Source organism: Balaenoptera acutorostrata, chromosome 9 (genome assembly GCF_949987535.1).
Source record: "Balaenoptera acutorostrata chromosome 9, mBalAcu1.1, whole genome shotgun sequence".
Lineage (NCBI taxonomy): Eukaryota > Metazoa > Chordata > Mammalia > Artiodactyla > Balaenopteridae > Balaenoptera > Balaenoptera acutorostrata.
This window is the reverse complement of record NC_080072.1, coordinates 39,543,929-39,565,249: the sequence shown is the minus strand read 5'-3', so window position 1 is coordinate 39,565,249 and position 21,321 is coordinate 39,543,929. Positions and strand designations below refer to the sequence as shown.

The 21,321-nt window shown below is 38.0% G+C and overlaps 1 protein-coding gene across 2 annotated transcripts in view; it reads right to left on the bottom strand.

The window, feature by feature from the left end:
• TPH1 (tryptophan hydroxylase 1) overlaps nt 1–20,174 on the bottom strand; it is a 28,024-nt gene extending 7,850 nt beyond the window's left edge. The window contains exons 1-6 of one of the 2 annotated variants that reach the window (XM_007174852.2): nt 20,156–20,174; nt 11,861–11,997; nt 7,656–7,839; nt 5,658–5,758; nt 2,722–2,789; nt 2,380–2,576 (exon numbers count right to left, since the gene is read on the bottom strand). In XM_007174852.2, the coding sequence (XP_007174914.1) occupies nt 2,380–2,576; nt 2,722–2,789; nt 5,658–5,758; nt 7,656–7,839; nt 11,861–11,977 (667 nt within the window). In that variant the 5' untranslated portion in view covers nt 11,978–11,997; nt 20,156–20,174. Of the gene's footprint in view, nt 1–2,379; nt 2,577–2,721; nt 2,790–5,657; nt 5,759–7,655; nt 7,840–11,860; nt 11,998–20,055; nt 20,089–20,155 lie in introns of those variants that run through there. The other variant, XM_007174851.2, reaches the window with a different exon arrangement.
• Nucleotides 20,175–21,321: the final 1,147 nt, after the last annotated feature.

Here is a 21,321-nt window from a genome sequence, read left to right as displayed (position 1 = left end):
GGCCACATAGTAGATGATAAAGGTAGGATGAGAAACCAAGCCTTACACTACACCTTGCTGTCTCCCTGAAGGGCTTAGACTATCCCCTAGACAATCTTACTTTTCTTTTTTAAAAAAACTCACTAACAAGATCTATTAATTTAGATCAGAACCATTTTTAAAACTATGTCATTTTTAGCCAGTACTACCTCTTGTAGTTTCTTTATTTTATCTAAACTGGATGGTGCTCTTTCATTCCCCAATACCTGAGTCTGCATGCCCACTGTAAAAGTCACCTTCCACTAAGCTGCAGTGGCTCTGGGGACCTCTATAAGCTCTGATCTTGTCCTTCATTTCAAACTCTCACACTCTGGTAATTCCAGTTCCACCCCAATGCTTTGTACTTGGATTCTCCCACTCCGATGGGCAAAAGAATTTTTCACAAAGATGGAAATGTTCAACATCTAGCCTATTGCTAGCCACTAGCCACATGTGGCTATTGAGCACTTGAAATGCGGCTAATGTGGCTGGGGAACTAACATTTTGATTTACATTCATTTTATTTGTTTAAACTTTTATTTATTTATTTATTTTTGGCCGCACCACGCAGCATGTGGGATCTCAGTTCCCCAACCAGGGATGGAACCCATGCCCCCTGCATTGGAAGGCAGAGTCTTATCCACTGGACCACCGGGAAGTCCCTACATTCATTTTAATTATTTAAACAACCATGGTTGTCTAGTGGCCACCATATTTGCCAGGGCAGGTAGCCCCTTCCAACTCATGTTTTGTTTGAACTGTCTTTTAATATTGGTTTCTCTCTTTGACACTTTCCCTTGAAACACCTTTAGCAACAAGCTCTGCAGCCTGCTCAAGCTCCAGACCCCAAGTGATCAGCTTTCAGTTTCGCATCTATAACAAAATATTTCCTCCAGATCGCATGCAAGTGTGATTTGATAACAACTTCTGTAGCATATGCTAGTCCATCTTTGTTAAGCCACACAAGGTCATGTGCTTTGGTTCTCTGCCATTCTGAATCACTATTTTTTTTAAATCTAGTTTTTGTAGGAACCACTTATATGAGTTCTTCCCTTGTAAAAACTATATTGCCCTCTCCTGTTTAGTTCTTAGTTTTGTGTATAGTGGTTGAGGAATGAGAATTATGGACTTGAATAAATATGTATATTTTTATAACAGTCTATATAATAAATTCAAAGATAGTAATTTCAGATCATGATGGAAATAAGATAAACTCCCTTTGAGTCAAAAACATAATGCCTATTTTTTTCCCTAAGGTTCTAATCTGCTGAGATCAAAGGGGGATATTTATTTTTCTTACATATTGTAGATCCTGGAGATCACTGATCCTTTTACTTCCTATACTAGTGAGAAAAAATAAGGAAGCCTGAGGGCTTCCCTGGTGGCGCAGTGGTTGAGAATCTGCCTGCTAATGCAGGGGACACGGGTTCGCGCCCTGGTCTGGGAAGATCCCACATGCCACGGAGCAACTAGGCCCGTGAGCCACAACTACTGAGCCTGCACGTCTGGAGCCTGTGTTCCGCAACAAGAGAGGCCACGATAGTGAGAGGCCCGTGCACCGCGATGAAGAGTGGCCCCCGCTTGCCGCAACTACAGAAAGCCCTAGCACAGAAACGAAGACCCAACATAGCAATCAATCAATCAATCAATCAATCAATCTTTAAAAAAAAAAAAAAAAAAATAAGGAAGCCTGGACCAAATAAGCATGATGAACTAAAAGGAGCAAAATTGTCCTTAGTCTTTGTTTATGCTTCTACTAACACATCGTCTTCTTTGGGAAAATGATAGAATCTTAGTGTGGAAAGGGGCTTCAGCGATCATCTACTCCAACCTTCCCGAAGGTGCCTGAATCTCCTCTATCACATCCCTCTAGTGGGTGTGGAACTTTTGCATGAACATTTCCATGGATGTGGAACTAACCATCTCATGAGCCTGTCCCATTTTCAAATGGCTCTTTTAACAGGATCTTCTCCGTTTCGAACTAAAAGTTTGCTGTTTCTATCCGACTGTCCTTTAGTTCAGAGCCACATAGGAATCCCTCTATAACATAAGACGACCTTCAAATATTTAAATAAATCTGTAAAGTCCCCTAAATTTCCAGGTTAAACACCCTGAGAATCCTTCAAATTTTATTTATATGATACATTTTCCAATCCTCTTACAATTCTGCTCACTCTCCTCTACATTTGCTCCAGGTTATGAATGTCCCTCTTCAAATGTGGTGCCTGGAGAACTGCCAGGACAGAATACAGAAAAATTCTGACCTCCCAAATAACTGGACTTTAGTCCTCTATTAAAAATTCTATTGTGATTGAAATGGAGTTCAATAGTCCCCTTACAAAAAATTAATCAGTTCATTACCTTTTAAAAAGTTTGAGACATCTTCCAATTGTGGGATATTATCTTCCCGGTATCCACAGTATTTAGAAAGCAAAGGTAAGTTTTTGAGATACTCTCTGCAGGCATGGGTTGGGTAAAGTTTGTTGAGCTCTCGGAACACAGTTCCCCAGGTCTTGATCTCCTCTTCAGTGAATTCAACGTTAGGAATGGGGTCTCCACTAATGAGATAAAGAGAAGTTATCTTGAATTAGCATCCAATAAACAGTAGCACGTATCTTGTTTTCTATTTACTATATAGGCATAATTTACTCCATTTATTTCATTAGTTCAAAGTTGAATAAGTTATTTTTATAGTACACTTACTGTTTATAGTTCATAGCCAAGTCTGCAAAATACTTTCGTCTTTTACGATAGACATTGTCTTTGAAGCCCTGATAAAGAAAAGTATTTAAATATGCATACTAAAAAATACTTAACAAATGATTTAGAAAACATTTCATTATTATTCAAGTGACTATATTGAAGGGCTATATAGCTGTTATTTTGAGCAAGCACTGTTCAGAAATTTATGATCATTTTTATTTTAAAGTCAACATTATATGACAGATTCATACAATAGTGGCTGCAAAGATAAAAGATACTAGAGATACAAAAATACTACGGTAGCTACAAAAATAAAATAGTTTGAGGAAAAAGAAAAGCACCACCCTAGTTAAAATACATGGCTCTTTTCCAAGGGTGAATTTTTTCTTAATCATTTGACTACATCTTCAGTTATATTTTCCTGTAATTAATAACAAAGTAGTAATTACTAATATTTGAAATCATGGCAACTGAATCTAGCCTCAGATTTTATTGCAAAATGCAGACATATTAATCATTTGCAGAAGCAAATAATGATAAAAAATAGACAAAATAGTAACATTAGAATTTATACCTATGAAAAATATTTAAGAAAAAAATAGACAAAATAAGGCATCAAAAAGCAAATCTTAGGAGGAAATAGCCAATAATACAAAATAGGAAAGAAGGGGAGGACACTTGAAAGGAAAGAATGAGACTTGTGTGTTTAACACAGATTTACAAGTCCCTACTATGCACCTGGCCTTGTGCTGAAATTCAGAGAAACACAGCACAATCTGGGTCTTCAAGGAGTTTATTTTAACCAATTATTTTGAAACAATATGGTAAGTGCCTTATTAGAGACAGGCACAAAATACCACTTGAACTCAAAAAGAAACTCATAAACCAGAGTATGCGAAGAGGGTAGTGGGGGTCAGGAAAGGGTCCCTAGCAATGACTCCTAAGCTAAAAGAGGAGTGGAGAGAGCCAGGTGGAGGAGGACAGAAAGCACAGCACCAAGGACAGCACAGAAATGAAAAACAGTATGTTGCGCCTAAGAAAATAAAGGTAATGCAACGTTGCTGGAGCCTGGAGAGTGAGGTGGAGTATGGTGAAGACTAGTTACAGGTCTGCTAGTAAAGGTCTGTTTGAGAGCTTGGATTTTAGTCTTGGGGTAATTGGAAGCCATTGGGGTTTTTTTTTAAAAAAAATAACAGCTTTATCAATATATAACTCACATACCTTAAAACTGACATTTTAAAGTGTACAACTTAGGGGGGTTTAGGATATTCACAGTGTTGTGCAACCACCTCCACCATAATTTCAGAACATTTTATCACACTGAAAAAAAACACCCTACTCATTCACAGTCTATCCTCATTTTCCCTCATCCCCAGCCCTGGCAACCAGTAATGTACTTCCTGTTGCTATGAATTTGCCGGTTCTGGATATTTCATGTAAAAGAAATCACACGATATATGGCCTTTTGTGACTGGCTTCTTTCACTATCACAGTGTTTTCAAGGTTCACCCCTGTTGTAGCATGTTGAGTAATTCATGCTTTTTTTATGGCCATTAATATTCCATGTTGGGGACATACCATGCTTTACTTATCCATTCACCAGTGGATGGACATTTGGGTTGTTTCCACTTTTTTGCTACTATGAATAATGCTTCTATGAACATTTGTGTAGAAGATTTTGCGTGGACTTATGTTTTCAATTTTCTTAGATCTGTACTGAGGTACCATTGGTGGTTTTTAGGCACAAGAGGGATAACGGTCACACTGAGGCTTTAGATCGTTCTAGTGACTATGAGGAGGACAGGTTTGAGGCGGCAAGGCTGGAGGCAGGAAGACCAGTTAAGGGATGTGGTAGTAAGAATAAACAAGGAACAAATTAAAGAAATATTTTGGAGGTGAAAATCAGCAGGACTTGGTAGTAGGTCAGTAAAACTGATGTACACACCTTTCCGTAAACATGCCCCAGATTTTCTTGCCTCTGAACCTTTGCTCATTTGGCAATGAACTGTCCTTCCTCTCCATCTCTTTCCTGCCAAAATTCTTTAAGGCCAAGTTAACGAGGTTGCCTTTCTCTGACCTCTTCAGCTAGAAGTGTTTACTCTCTTGTGTATATCTCAAAGCAGTCTGTCCATGCCACTTAGCACACTTTTCATGTTTAAATCTTGTATGTGTGTTTATATATGTATGTGTGTGTGTGTGTGTGTGTGTGTGATTTACTTTTTCAACTTGACTAGAAGCTCCCAGAGGGCAGGTACAGCAAATTATTAATTCCAATACTTACTCAATAAGATATTATAGAATAAATGGATGGATCGGCTGGGGGTTGTCTAAGGCAGTATACGGTCACATTCACACAGCTAATAAGTGGTAGAAGCTAGATTAAATCCCTGGTCTGTGCGACTCTACTGCTGACTCTCTTCTCTCCTCCCCTCCTAGGATCCTAGAGCTCCATAAGAAGTCCTAATGCTCTAGACTTACTAATTCTGCAACTCATGCCTGTACTGTATCCCATATGATTTTCCAAGGAAACAGCTTCCTAATTCATCAACTGCATAATAAACCAATTATGCTGGGCAGTGTGGGTGATGATTTTCCCCTTCCTATCTTTACTCCCCTCTCCAATAGCCCATGCCCGTTTTGATAGAAACCGACTGCAGATACGGTGTTCATTGTAGAGTAATTCTTGGAATAGCTCTTAGTGATAAGAATTCCAGGCATGATACAGATGTTTTGGAGCCAATGAAATTGGATGCTCTTCAGTCACTTGGTTTCAAGTCCACCAACATGAAGGACTAATAACACTTCCTGAAACCCAGATTAATCAAGATCCTATTTAGTCTAGAATAAGCACTTTCTCCAGAAAGGAAAAATAATACCCTTAATTTTTTAGTTTGCTTTAAATTATTTTCATGAAAATATTTATGTAAAATATTTACAGGATGGTCAGCATCCAGTTCGGATCCATACATCAGAACTCTGTTAGCACAATGGTCCAGGTCAGAAATCTTCTTTGGAAACCAAGGAACAGTTTCCATACCTGAAAAATACAAAAAACAGTAACAGTTGAAGAGACCATCTTAAATTAGGCAATAAAGAAGAAGAAATTAAGAAAGTCATAAATGCATTTGGAGAGATTTTTAATTTTAGCTTGTACGTTGAGGCACAATGTATACAAGTAAATTGGTCTAGTTTTAATAAGTAAATCTTATTCAAAGTTTTTGAGTTTAAAAATATTTTGAGCCTTAATTTCCTAAGCATTGCAGAAATGAAGTACTTTAGTAATAGACCAAAAGTTCAAAAAAATTTAAGCTACATATTTAGCTAGCCTTAAAAAGTAAGGCTAATTTTTAATTAGCAAATTTAATTAAAACTCTGAATGTTTCTTTTTGTTGATTAAAAGGATCCTAGAGATCATTTATGTCTTTGCCACTTTGATCTTCTCACTATCCCTCATACATACACGCTCTCCTAAAACTCTGAGTTTTTGTGAATGCTGGTTTTCTCCCTGGAATACCTATCCCATGCCACATCCTGCTGCACCTCATCCTTCTGTTTTCTTGAGAATATCCTTCTCCTCCTTCAGGACCCAAATCAAATGAGCCTTCCCTGACCCCATAGGTGGCGCTAATTCTCTATCATCTGGGTTCCCATGACTATGACTCCAATTCTCTGAAAGCTTTTACTATGTTTTACTATAATGTATCTGCATATGGCTGTCTTACAGAAAAGAATGGGAACGACTCCAGGGTAGGACTATTTCTTTTTGTATCCCCATTTCTTAGTAGAAATATCTGATACAAGTTGGTGTTCCCTAAAAATCAGCTGAACCATTTAGACTCTATAAAACTCTTCATTTTATAGATGGGGTAACCAAAGTCCAGAGAGGTGAAGTAACTTATCCAAGATCATTCATCTCTAATGGAACAGAGAGGACTAGGACTCAATTCTTCTTGCTCCAGTTTAATGCTCTAACATACCCAGAAGTGATATTCAAGAGATTTAGCAACAAAACAACAGGGGCACCAATCACTCAAAATAGACACAAGCAGAGTCCCAGGCTCCTGCTCTATCAGGTGTTAATCCTCTAGTTGTTTGTGGTGGGCATAGGACTCCTAGGGGAGAACTGGGGGCACATGGGTTTCAGGCATGGTGAGGAGCACTTAAGGGACTCAGGGGAAAAGCTATCTGCCAGCCAGACGTGGATGTAGAATCTTGATATTTTAATACCTTATACAGCCATATGAATACATAACAGATGAATATCAGCCCTGATTACACCCAAATATTGTGACATAATCTGAGGGGATTATTTTAAATTGAGTACCATATATAAAATGTGACTGATTTATCCATTTGTCTCTTGCCCCAAGTAAACTGCAAGGATTTTTTCACAGTATAAGATTTTAGATTATCTCTGTGCTACCTGAGTATCTGAAAACTTAGAAGCTTTCCACTTGGTTTTGGTGGAAGTGAGGACAAGGAAGAATGTTGTATTGCATATATAGAGTATTTCACATCATAGTTGTCAGTAATTGTCAACATTCTCAACAAATTCAAATGTTCACTTAATATCTGCTAGGTATCTGCCCTGTAAGAGTTACTAAGTGCTCAGGGATTGGGAATTGGAGGTTTGTGAAATCAAGAAATGCCTGATGATTTGGAAATTGAGATAACAATGGATTTCTAACTATTCTAAATTCTTTCTTGTACTTAAGTTTTCCTTTTCACTTCTCTCGCCCTTGATAAAATGTTGCTTTATAATTTTTCTTTAGCATTTTGAGCAATTACATTTTGTATCTTCTTCATTATCAGATTGTAAGCAATTTGAATAGACAGTGTTTTATTTTTACTTTCATGCCTTCAAGCTAAACATAAGATAGGACACACATTATGAACTTAATCTTCTGAGTAGTATTTTCACTTTTCAAACTTACCATCTTCCTTCACAGTAAAATTATCTGGTAGATTCACAGAGAGAATATTAGTATGAGACTTCAACAGATGAAAAATATCATTCAATTGTTCTCTATTGATATCACAATCAACAAAAATCTCAAACTCTGAGTTTCTTCTCTTTGATTTTCGGGACTCAATATGTAACAGGTTCACATGTTTCTCCTGTGGAAAGCAGAGGATGAAGATTATACATGACTGCCTCAAATGGTTATAGTCTCTGAGCAGATTACTTCCATTACCACTAGAAATCAGTCTCATCACTTGTCATAATAGCCAAAGGGAAAAAAGGCTGTTTTTAGTGCCATCAACAGCAAAATAATTCCCCCTGAATATTAGGTACTATTCAAAAAAAGTTTGAAAAATTCATCACACCCTCCAGAATCTAATTAAGTTAACACCAAGTAGAAAGTCCCTCAGGTTGCCAGAACTGATTGGCCTTCAAATCAAAAGACTTAGTCTCCTAGATAAAAAGAACCCTTTGAAAATTCTCACAAATAAAGGCTAGGTTTTTTTTTTAAAGTGATCTAGTATTAGTCCTTTAAAAAGAAAAGTCTCCTTTGCAATAATGCATTTAATACAATTAGATGAACAGCTTGAACATGGAATATTTAATACCTCCAATATCTTAAGCTACAAACTCAGTCACCAGCTGAATCAGATTGCTACTTCTGATCTCTGCGCGTGCCAGCCTGAGCTGTGGGGTGCCATGTGTGGAAACCTGTCGGGGGGAAGGTATCTTCTCTTACCAATCTGGGTGCTGAGGAAAAGCCCTGGTGACATAATCATGAAACATAAGAACCAGTCACCCAACAGTTTTCTTCATCTAAAAAACGAGAAAGTTAGAGTAGATGATCTCCAATACTAACCAGATGAATCTAAATTAACTTAGTGAACACCTGTGTAGCCAAGTAATGGCTGTGAAGCATACAAAGAAGGGCAAGACGTACAAGTAGTTTACAATCTAGTTGACTAACACATGAAAGACTAAGAGAAAATACAAATAGTGAGTGTTCAGGCGCAGAAGATTTTCAGAAACGGGAAAAAACATCAGGAGTTTGAGAAGGTAGAAGGTTCTATGGAGCAGATAGGAACTGAGGTGAGTCTTATAAAATAGATAGAATAGGAAGACAAAGGGAAGAAGTAAGATTCCAAACAGGAGGAACTTGTATGAGCAAAGGTAAGAATGAGATAATTATCAGGGAACATTAACTTGATAAATAAGAAAGGAGAGTGAATGTCAGGGATGTTGGGAAATTGGAATAGGCAGGGTTTATCCTGGAATGTAGAATCTATCATGGAATCAATACGAGAGCCAGTTATAAAATATATTGGAATTGATCAGGAGTAAAGGAGAGTTTTATTGAATCTATTTCTTATGAATTTTTAGAATAAGAGTACATTCATAAATATTTTCCAAATGATGACTTGAATAAATATAAAGCTATAAATTATGTTTTTGGAGAAAAAGACACAAAATGTCAATTCTTCCTAAAGTAATCTAAAATTGAGTGCTATCAAAATGAAAAACTTGATGGAATTTGGTGAGGAAATGTAATTAAATAACTTAAAAGTTATTTAGCTTCTTTTCTTCTTACCTGGAAGAAAAGTTTAGTCAAGAAGGTCTAGGAAAATTCAGGTAGAGTTAAAGTAACAAGTGAGACATTCCTTATCAGATATTTCAATTACAGCAACAGAGGCACAGAGAGGTTAAGCAGTTTGCCCAAACGCACACAGCTAATCAGTGTAAGAGCTGGAATTCAAACTCAGGCTGTCTAGCTCCATAGTCTATGCCCTTAAAAACTATGTTGTAATCCTGTTGTACGAGAAAAGAAGAGTCAGAATAATGGATAATATGGCTCTTCTTTGAACAAGATTTACATCATCTTCATAATGAAAACACTGAAGACTGATATAGCCAAAAATTGGGGCATAACTACGTTGTGAAGATGGGGGGAAGGGAAGTTGAGGGGCCGCTGGAAAGCGAGCTGTGCCAAGGAAGCTAACCCTTCACTTCCGCTGGAGAAAATCAATAGCTAATATCTACAAATGGAAAAACCAAGGAATAGCAGCAGAATAAGCATATTGTTTATAAATATGGACACTACTACGAGAAAATATAATTAAAAGCGTTGAAGATGGTTGCCCCCTATAGGCAGAGGATGAGTAAAAATAGGTGGATTCACGCCCACAACACCATTGCAGCAGTCAGAAGAACGAATGAGATGGCTATGTAGCAGCACGGTAGGTCTTCAAAACACAGTGCTGAGTACAAGAAAAAGTGTATGTACAATAACATTTATATAAATTACCAATCCATGCACATGCGAAACCTCAACATAGATTCTAAGTAACATAAAAAACAATTCAGTGTGTAGATCAAACGTATCAGAGCAGTTGTCTATCAGAAGAGAGAAATGGAGATGGAATAAAACAGGAGGAGGCTGTATCCATCAGTGATGACAGTGTCCACATGATTTAAGGAGTGTGATTAGCTCAACCCTCTGCACCTAGGTCAACATAAAAATTAAATGGAATTTAGGAATGAAGAGAGATGAAGCAGAAGACTGCTATTTTCTTTATAAGCTTTATAGTGTGGGGTTGACTTTTTAAACCATGCACAAGTATTATTTGATTAAAGACAAAATAAAAAAGAAAGTTGATGGAAGAAATATAGGTATACTATTTAAAGACTCCAAGGTAATCAAAAGAAGAGCTTGCAGTAATCACGTAATTATCAAATATGGGGAAGAGAAGGAGGAAGAAGGGACAGAAGTATCAGTATCAGTATCATTCACAATAGAGAGTAAATAAGTATCATGTAAATTGATAATTCAGAGAGAGATCAGGACAATATTTAGACATTATAAATTCACCACTAAAAGAACTAAAGAACAGAAATAGTTAAAAGAGATTGCCTCTAGGGAGTGGAACTGAGGTGCTGGGTAAAAAACTGGTGCTTTTTATCACAAACTCTTCTAGACTATTTGTTCTATTTAGAATTTTAAATTCTTTGAAATATTATTTTCAAACTGCCATTTAATAGTATATCATATGGATATAAATTTGATTTCTAAATAGCTAACATTTATTGATAATTTACTTTGAACTATCCTAAGCACTTGAAATATATTAATTTTATTAGTTCTCACAGTGACCCTGTGAGGTAGGTAGGGTCCTCATTTTATAGATGCTAAGGTGAAACGCAGAGAGGCTAATTAATTTGCCCACCATCACACAGCCAATAAGTGACAGAGCAAGGATTTGAACTCAGGTGGCCTGCCTTCAGAGCCTACAAGCTTAATACCAATGATGTTCTAGTAGTATAATTTAACCTGTCCCATACCTTAGGACAAGTAGTTTGTTTATAATTTTTTAATTCCTATAAATAAATCTTTGTGTCTCTTCAACTGGGTTAGGTGTCACAGTTCAATGCTATCATAGTACCTGGTACTTCTCTTTCAGGTCAGTTTACACACATGTAATCATTTGTTTACTGAAATTATTTGTTTAGTGTCTGTCTTCTCCACTAGATTATACACAACTGTGAGGGCTGGAACTGTGTCTGCTTTGTTAGGGTACACACCTTCATATCTAGCAGGACACGCTGCACTTAGTAAGTACTCAGTAAAAATTCCTGTTCTAACTGACTGACCCTGATTTCCTTAGGATAGATTTATGGAAGTAAAATTACTGGGTCAAAATATGTGAACATTTTAAACTCACAATACGTATTACCAGATTGTTTCCCTACACATCACATCAATTTTCCCTCACACTAAAGGTGTATTTAAGGGCCAAATGCATTGAAGCTTTGACAGTAGGGAGTAGTATAATTGTAGAATCTTTGTTATTTTGCTATATAAAAAAATAGCATTTAATATATTATTAATGTACCATTAAATAATATCATTAAAATTTCAATATTTCATTTAATTAAAATAAAATTAAAATTTGCTTCTTCAAAATCTGTAAAGTGAATCTTTCCTCCCCCATTTCTTTATTAGTTATTTGTACATCCTCTTCTATAAATTATTTGTATCCTTTGCCCATTTGATAGAATCGAGCAGTATTTTAGAAATTTAAGTGTTTAAAACATTTCTGTAGTCCACCTCTGAAGAATTTACAAATAATCTTACAGACCCATTTTATAACAGTTTTATGCAGAAATACAGAGACTGCTTACCTGGAAGATTTTCAGTGCTTTTATAAGCCCTCCAACTTCATTCTTTAAGGAAAAAATGAGAGTTGCTCTTCCCTTTTCTAAGGAATGATCTTTGTTTTCCTTATTGTCTTCAATCATGATGAATTTGGTGTACGTCTCTAAAAATAAAGTATGAAAATAGAGAGAAAGTTCTAAAAAAAAAAAGTTGTACAATGTAGACAATATTTGGTAGCACAGATAATATTTGAAACTCAGACAATATCTGATAACATTAACCAAGTTTTAGTTTCCTCACCTGTAAAACATGGATGTACATATATACTTTGCAAAACTGTAATGAGACCACAATAAGCTAAAACATTGCCTAGCATGTGCCTAGAATATAAAAGGCATACAATACATGTTAGTAATTTCCTTTTTTTTCTAATCCAATCCTTTCAGGCATGACTCAAGCCCATGGGTTTCTTGCAGTCTTCCTGACTGTTGTGGCCCGAACTGGGCACTCTTTCTGTATGAAAGCCTACCTCCTCTCCCCTTACAATTTTAGCACTTTATTATACTGGGTCTTATTTTTAGTTTCAGATGTACAACATAGTGATTCAATATTTTTATAGATTATATTACATTTAAAGTTATTATAAAATATTGGCTATATTCCCTGTGCTGTACAATATAATCCTTGTAGCTTATCCATTTTATACATAGTAATTTGTACCTCTTAATCTCCTACCCCTATTTTGCCCCTTCATCCTCCTCTCTCCCCACTGGTAACCACCAGTTTGTTTTCTATATCTGTAAGTCTGATTCTTCTTGTTATATTCATTCACTTGTTTCATTTTTTAGATTCCACATATAAGTGATAACATACAGCATTTGTCTTTCTCTGTCTGACTTATTTCACTAAGCATAATACCCTCTGGGTCCATCCATGTTGTTACAAATGTCAGAATTTCATTCTTTTTTATGGCTGTGTGATATTCCATTGTGTGTGTGTATATATATGTATGCATATATATGCATGTATACATACACACATTTTCTTTATCCATTCATCTGTTGATGGACACTTAGGTTGCTTCCATATATTGGCTATTATAAATAATGCTGCTACGAACACTGGGATGCATGTATCTTTTTGAATTAGTGTTTTCACTTTCTTTGGGTATAAACCCAAGAGGAATTTCTGGATCATATGGTAAGTCTATTTTTAGTTTTTTGAGGAACATCCATACTGTTTTCCATAGTGGCTGCACCACTTTACATTCCCACCAACAGTGCAGAAGGGTTACCTTTTCTCCACATCCTTGCCATTTGTTCATTGTGTTTATACTGGGTCTTGAATGGCTTCCTCAAATGTGTCACTCATATATGTGACATGTCTTCTAACAAGACAGCAAGCTTCTTCAGAACAGGGACAAGGCCTCCCATTTCATTTGTAAATTTAAGAGCCTGGACAGCTCTGGACACAGGTGGAGTAGAAGAATAGCTGCTAGCCCAGAGAATTCTGGTTCCATGTAAGTATCTACTTTCTCTCTGACTGTGGAATCCCCTAGGCCATTGGCCGTGAAGCCTTTTTAGTATTGGCCTACAAGTGCCAAGTGTGTATGTGTGTGTGTGTGTGTGTGTGCATGTGTGTGTGTGTTGGGGGAAATGAGGATTTTTTTTCCTTTTTTAAATTTTTTATTTATTTTTTTATTGGAGTGTAATTGCTTTACAATGTTGTGTTAGTTTCTGCTGTACAGTGAAGTGAATCAGCTATATGTATACATCTATCCCCTCCCTCTTGGACCTCCCTCCCCACCCCCATCCCACCCATCTAGGTCCTCACAGAGCACCTAGCTGAGCTCCCTGTGCTATACGGCAGGTTCCCACTAGCTATCTATTTTACACATGGTACTGTATTTATGTCAAACCTAATCTCCCAATTCATCCCACCCTCTCCTTCCCCCCATGTCCACACGTCTGTTCTCTATGTCTGCATTTCCATTCCTGCCCTGCATATAGGTTCATCTGTACCATTTTTCTAGATTCCACATATATGCATTAATATACGATATTTGTTTTTCTCTTTCTGACTTACTTCACTCTATAGGACAGACTCTAGGTCCATCCACATCTCTACAAATGAGCCAGTTTTGTTCCTCTTTATCGCTGGGTAATATTCCATTATACATATGTACCACATCTTCTTTATAGGGGAGGTGAGGATATTGTGGGGGATAGATGTAGGGTACGGTAACTTTGTACTGGTGACTCTCAATTGAGAAATAGATACTTGAGAAGTAAGATTTGGATTAATAAATGGAAACAGCATATTGAAGATTTATGGTTATTAGTTTTCTTTGGGTTATTAATTCTCCCTAATTGCCCAGTTTCATGTTGTTGTTCTAGTGGAGTTAACCTTTAACAACTTAAATTGACATAACCGATCTCACTGCCTTCCACCTGCTCTCATCTGTTGATCCAGGCCTTTAGAGCAGGTATAGTAGGATGGCGAGGGCTTGAAGCCAGATAGACTGTGTTCCAGTCCCCTGCAGTTCAAATATCCCTTACTGGTGGAAGCCTTCCCTGACCCCCCCCCCAAGTCAACCCCTAGTGTTGGTTCTCATGGCACCAGATACTTCCCATTCATAATAACAGTCGCAGGTGCAGCTGTAGCTCTGTATATGGTTGTGTCTGTCTCTTCAACTAGCCTGTGTGCTCTGTGGGGGCAGAGACCACGTATGCTTTTATGCACCATTGTGAGTACCTAGCACAGTCTCTGCACATAACAGGGACTGGATAGATGTCACTGATTGAATAAATGAAGGAAAGACTGATTACAGACATGGTCCCTACCCTCAGGGAATTAAAAGTCTCATAGAAAGAGAATGACTGCGAAGGATAAGCACCGTAACAGGGAACACAGATGGTGGCGTGATGGCAGTGGCTAGATTAATTATTCTGGTACGTGTTCAGAGGTGCTTCACTGAAGATGTGTTTGAATTAGGTCTTAAAGAAAAAGAGAGGAAAGAGTCCATGAGGAGGTGAAAGACAAAGGATGAGGAGGTGACCAGCCACAGATCAATGAGGGATCATGTAGGCAAGGTAAGTGGGGCCAGATCCTTCAAAAGTCTCTGCAGTTAATGCAGAGGAGTTTGGACTTGATCTTCTATGCACATCCAAATAACCATCTCAGGACCATGGCAAGTCTGATCAAAGGCTAAATGAGAAAAGTTAGGACAAGGTAGTTTTCCATTAAGCTAAATTCCTGGCTTTGAAATGCTTTTCTATAGGATGATCAAAATGAGGAGCTTCATGAATTTCTGTCCTTCTGACCAGAGAACTATCGTGAGTTTTCTCTTTCTGCCATAAAGCCTTTTTCTTAACCCATACTGTATAACGTTTGGGGTACCTTATAAGAGGCATCCCCAAGAGCCCTATCTGGCTTGATAGAGGGTACAAAGTACCAAATATGGCTCAGTAATTTTCAACTGTATGGTAATAAACAATAGTCTGCTACTAAATTTGCCAATGGAATACAGTTTTCTGTTTCAGAATTTGGTCTTTCTGATAGCTTTGGAATTTAGTTTAACAAATATTTATCAGGCACATACTAAGTTGAAGGACTTCTACATATAAATTCAGAGAGTATGGAGATAAGAAAGAAATTCCCACTCTATGATAACAAGATTCCATCCATTCTTAGCAAACCAAGAGGTGGGTAAGGGAACTGATATTTGTCAAATGTCTATATATATCATGCACTAATATTATCCCATATAATTCTCATAAAATCTTGGTGGAGGGGGATAGGAATTATATTCATTTTATAAATGAGAAAACTGAAGCTCAGAGAAACTAACTAACCTGTCCATGGTCACACAGCTAGAGAATGTAAGAACACATACTTAAAACTGTGTCCTTCGGGGGTGGGGGAAGGGTAAGCTGGGATGAAGTGAGAGAGTGGCATTGACATATATACACTACCAAATGTAAAACAGATAGTTAGTGGGAAGCAGCAGCATAGCACAGGGAGATCAGCTCACTGCTTCGTGACCACCTAGAGGGGTGGGATAGGGACAGTGGGAGGGAGGCTTAAGAGGAAGGGGATTTGGGGATATATGTGTGCATATGGCTGATTCACTTTGTTGTACAACAGAAAATAACACAGAATTGTGAAGCAATTATACTCCAATAAAGATGTATAAAAAAAATAAAAAAAAATAAAAAAATAAAACTATGTCCTTGGAAATATGAATGTTAACATATGGATCTAATTTCACAAGAATTACCCTAAAAATGTTCAGAAAGGCAGAAAGCAGAACAAAATTCCTGGGATCTAGTTGAAAGCTGACTTCTCAGATGAACTAGATATCTACTTTGGCATCTCTCAACCACTTATTTACACTGCAAAACAGTGTAAGGAGATATCTAATCACTGTCTAACATTTGTCAGTGTATGACCTTGGGCACACTACCTAACTTTTCTAATACAGCAAAGTAACCAAACAGTTAACCGAAACCCATGGCATCCAAAAACTCCCTTATACATTTTAAAACACATAATGTGACTTGGTATTCTGGTGTTTTCCCCACAGAGGAAACTAGGCTATTTCAGGTACCAAGAAGAGACTGAGATATATAATTCAAAATTTAACAAATACTTATTGATTCATTGAGTTTAAAATCAAAACTGCTTAGATATTTCTAATTGTGTCAATTTATTCTCTACAACTAAAACAATCTCTGTGTCAAATGCTTTAAAACCAAATGACCAGTTAAACTTAATAATAATGTGGATTTTTCTGTGATTCAAATGATTACTAATGGTAAAACAAATGAAATTTCAACCCAAGCACATTTACATACCATAGTCAGTGTTAGGGCAGTAAAGATTAAAAAACAAAGAAGACTGTTTGCCTCCAAGGAATTCACAGATTTATTATGAGGGAAGGGGAGGAGGAGAGACTGACTTTCCAGTAAGGCCAAATAAGGAGAAGAGAACGGTATCCTGAGATCCCGGCTATGATATCTGAGGAGCACACGAAACCCCACCTACTTCCCAACCCCGTGACCAATATCCCACGAGATTCTGAAGATGATTAGAGATGACTTCTGGCCCATCCCTAAGTCTCTGAGCAGAAGAGATTTATGGATGGGAAGCAAGACATCCTAAGAGAGATTTTCAGCTTCAAAGGAATTGACCGTTTCTTAAGGTAAACTTAATTATACACAGGAAATTCTGAATTGGTGGCTCTGGGGCTAAAAATTCAGGGATGGTCTCAGATACGCATTCTTAAAATGCTTTTGGAGATGTGAAAACCTTTGGAAACATTTCTTACGTGTCTAACTATCCCTCAAAGACCATGCACTTTTTTTTTCTTCCAGAGTATGGGTGACTTTGTCCTATAGTATACAGTTGCCAACAATAAGAGAGATGTAAAATAATAAAGCAAATTGCTAGTAATAAATCCAACTACAAATCCATGTAGGCAAGCTATAATTTCTATGTGCATTAATTTCCTTATTTGCAAAATTGGATGGAGGCTAATTAGCACCAATTTCGCGGCTATAAGGAGGAGGAGTATAATATATGAAACCCTTAGAACCGATGCTGACCTACACTAAGTACTCAATAAATATTAGCTCTAATAATGGGAAGTGCATCCCAAATTTCCCGATCTTCAAAAAAAGAAAATGTTAAATGTAATAAAGTGGACATTCTAAACTTTCCTGGCTAAAAATTTTTCTTACCCTGGGAATTAAGCATTCACAAGATAGTTATAAACCTATTTCTTATAGTAACAAGCACATGGAAAGGTTGTGTTATGACATAAAATTTAAGTATTCTTTTGTCTTAAGGTGATTTTCAGTTTCATTAGTTTATTTATTATGAAACCCCTAAAGTGTATTAAGTTCCAAATCTCAAGTGAATAATTTAGCAATTCTCTTGCAAACAAACAGATGAAGACTCCAAAGTACAATTTACTGAATCAGCCTATATTTACTGAGTCCCCATTTTCCCTCATATTGTCACCATAACACGCTGAAGTAAAAGGATTCTGCAAATATAACCTATTTCCTGTTCTACCACTATTTTCATAATGTAAGCAAACTTTAACAACTGGGAGCAAGGATCAGAGAACAGGAAAGAAAAGTGATTTTTGCCAGTCAGTGGTAACACCAACAGAATTTCAGATCTCCTGATAGTTCATCCTTCAACGATCCCTCAGAGCTTAGAATGCTCTTCATATAAAACTATATCAAGATTTTCTTTCACATTTCAAAACTGACCTTTAAGCTCCCCTGGCAGGAGCCATTAAAAGAAGGTACTAATAGTCATGGCTAATCTAACTCCAACCTTTTGGGGTTCATAATTCTCTTTTTCCCCTGGTTCTAAAATGGATCTAGTTTTGCTACCAACATTTCCCTAATGGTTGGGGGCAAAGGAAGGTGAAGGATACACGAACGGAATATTTATGATGAGTAAGGCATTTTACATTGAGATTTGGAAATATTCCTATCCCTCTTGTTAAGTCAATGTAAGAATGAAGTTTCTCAAAAGGAACTTCTGCTTAGAAACTAGAAGAAAAGAATTCTCACCCCTCCCCCACACCCACCCCAAAATAAGCTTAAGAGCACAAGGCTTTGACCTTTACTAAAATTTGGCCACAGCTTGGCCTGATAGACAGAACTTATGAAGCATCTTTATTCTGTCTTTATCGTTACTCCCAAACCCCTTTCAGAACCTCAGCATTTCCTCCATCACTTTTTTCCCTTTCCCTCTTCCGGCTACCTACCCCCTCCTACTCCTTCAGGGGCAAAACCCACAGTACTAGCCTGGTAAGATAAAAGGCTATGAAGTGTCCAATAGGTCACACTTGTTTGGATCCATGTCTCATGAAGAAGTATATATTTTACTTTTAAAGCAATACTCTAATAGGCCAATGCCAGCTGGTACTTCCCCTTTTTCTGTGAGAGGCTGGGAGTCATTCTCCTATCGAATTTCCTGACCTGACTAAAGATGCACTGGTGTGCAGGACCTGCCATTGGAAATAAGGAACACATACCAAGAAGTCGGTCAGAAGATCAATAGCCCCTTAATATAGTAGAGGTCAATTGACTAACTCTTTTCTCCCCTTAGTTTAATCAGTAACAGTGTAATTTAAATTTCTATGATCTAGGAAGCACAAAGCACTATCGAATTAAAGTATTTTGAAAGCATGGATGATGTTTGAAGACAGAACTAAAAGCTTTGGGAAAGACTGGTGTGAAAGGAGAGAATCCTCCAGAGAATCTTGATTTTCTTTTCTGAATGGGGGAAGGGAAAGAGGATGAAAGTAAAGATGAAATATAAAAGAAAACATGAAAAGCATTATTCCAGGAAATAATGGCACCAGCAAAGAAAGTGGAAATAGAAGATACATCCCTGCCTGAAGATAATCTAATATGATAATAATACGTGTACAAATGAGCTCCAGTGATCAGATTCATAGGCCACAGATTATAGCTTTACAGAACCATTTATAGTTAATTTAAGCTGTGCTCACTTCTACTTTTAAACCAAATAAGTGAATTCCATCCTTCTTTGAGAATTAATTGACAGGCACAAACTTTCACTGGGCTAGAAAGTTCGACTCTAGTCTTCTTCCCCCAAGTCAACTAGAGTAGAGCATCAGTGGGGAGTTAATTTTAAACTCCTGAAAACCAAATGGTCAGAGGCAAGGTTAAACTTACCTTGACTATTAACAGGATCTGAACTACTAGGTCCTATGCCTCTTTGTCAGTTGTAACCTTGCACCCCAGCTCTTAGTCCCATGGTGGGGTGGAGGTGAGGAGATGTGGTGCTGAAAAGCTTTGCCTCAGAGACTCCCTTTTCTTTGGGGGTGTCTAAGGGAAGCTTCCCTTTACAGGAGGAGAAGGAAAAAGGAGATGTTGCCATTTGACAGAGAAGAGAAGGAAGAACGTGTCTGTTTCTGCTAGCATAGAGGAATCACACTGACTTGGGTTCAAGTCTGAACCTCAGTTTCCTCATCTGTAAAATTCAAGAGCTATCTACCTCACAGGGTTTGCTGGGGAGGTGAAATCAGATGACATGTAAAGAGCCTGTTTCTGGCACACGGGAGGCCCTCAAAAATAGTGTCTTTTCTCACCAGAGGGTAGGAGGAAAGAAGAGTGAGTGACCACAGGAGTACCACTTTGATTTCCCAGGCCCAGCTCCCCACGGGCATTACCTCCTGGAGGATGACCCTGCCTCTTCCTCGAGCCAGCCCAGTGCCCCCAAATCCGCGACGGTGGTCCCTGGTCCCGGTGGGAAGGGGCCACCCCACTCACCTCGGGCGCCGCTAGCAGGGAGCTGGGTCAGCCCACAGCCTCGCGCTGCCCGCCTCTTATAGAAGCAGGCGTCGGGGCCGGCCAATGGGCGCCCGAGGCGGCCAGGCAGTGGCCAATAAGAAAGGGGTTCGCCTGCCGGGTGGGGGGAGCGCCCAGGGAGCTGACCTCCTCTGAGCGCTGACGGTCCCCGCCAGCCTGAGCCGAGACTCGCACGGCTTTGCCTTCACGTGTATCTGACTGGTGTTTTAATTAAGCTAATGTTAGGCCGTCCTTAACTACAGAAGTCTGACTAATATTAAACGATCGAGTTGGAAATTCCCTCCAAACCAAGATAACATCCGTTATTGACATATGACATCTCGTAGGCTTGTACTGCTTCTCCCGTTTGGCGACCAAAGCAGGAATCCCCCCAACCCCCCTCCACTTTCCAGATATGTCTGTGCTTCTAGGTTATTTGATAGTCCAGCCCTGCCTCATCATTCTCTTGGTGACTTCCCTTGTTCCTTAAGGCAAAGCAATACTTGACCTTTTTAGAAGGGAAGTGCTCAGTACCTTTCCAATTAAAGAAACTTTAAAGCTGCAAATGGATGAGCATGATATATTAGCAGAAAATCATATGTGAAAAACATGGCACTGAAGCCAAAAATTTGGACTAGCTTATTTATTGATTGAGTGCTCAGTCCATAAGATCCTGTCCTAAAGAACTATATATGTAACAAATTATATTGTAGAACATTTTTTGCTTCGAGTTTTTAAAAGTCAACTTTGTTGATGTATAATTTACTCACAGTAAAATTCACCCTTTTGAGATGTACATTCCTGTGAGTTTTGACAAACATATACAGTTGTGTAACCATCAAACAATCAGAATATAGAACATTTCCATCATCTCAAAAAAGCTCCCTTGTTTCAATTCTCTCCCCCAACATCCAACCCCTGGCAACCACTGATGTTATGTCCCTCTAGTTTTTCCTTTTCTGGAATGTCATATAAATGGAATCATATGGTATGTGGTTTTTGGCTCCTGGCACTTAACATGATGCTTTTGAACGTCATCCATCTTGTTGCATGTCTATAAGTAATTTGTTCTTTTTCACTGCTGAATATGGATATATTTTAAGATGCAGGGGCTTCCCTAGTGGCACAGTGGTTAAGAAGCCACCTGC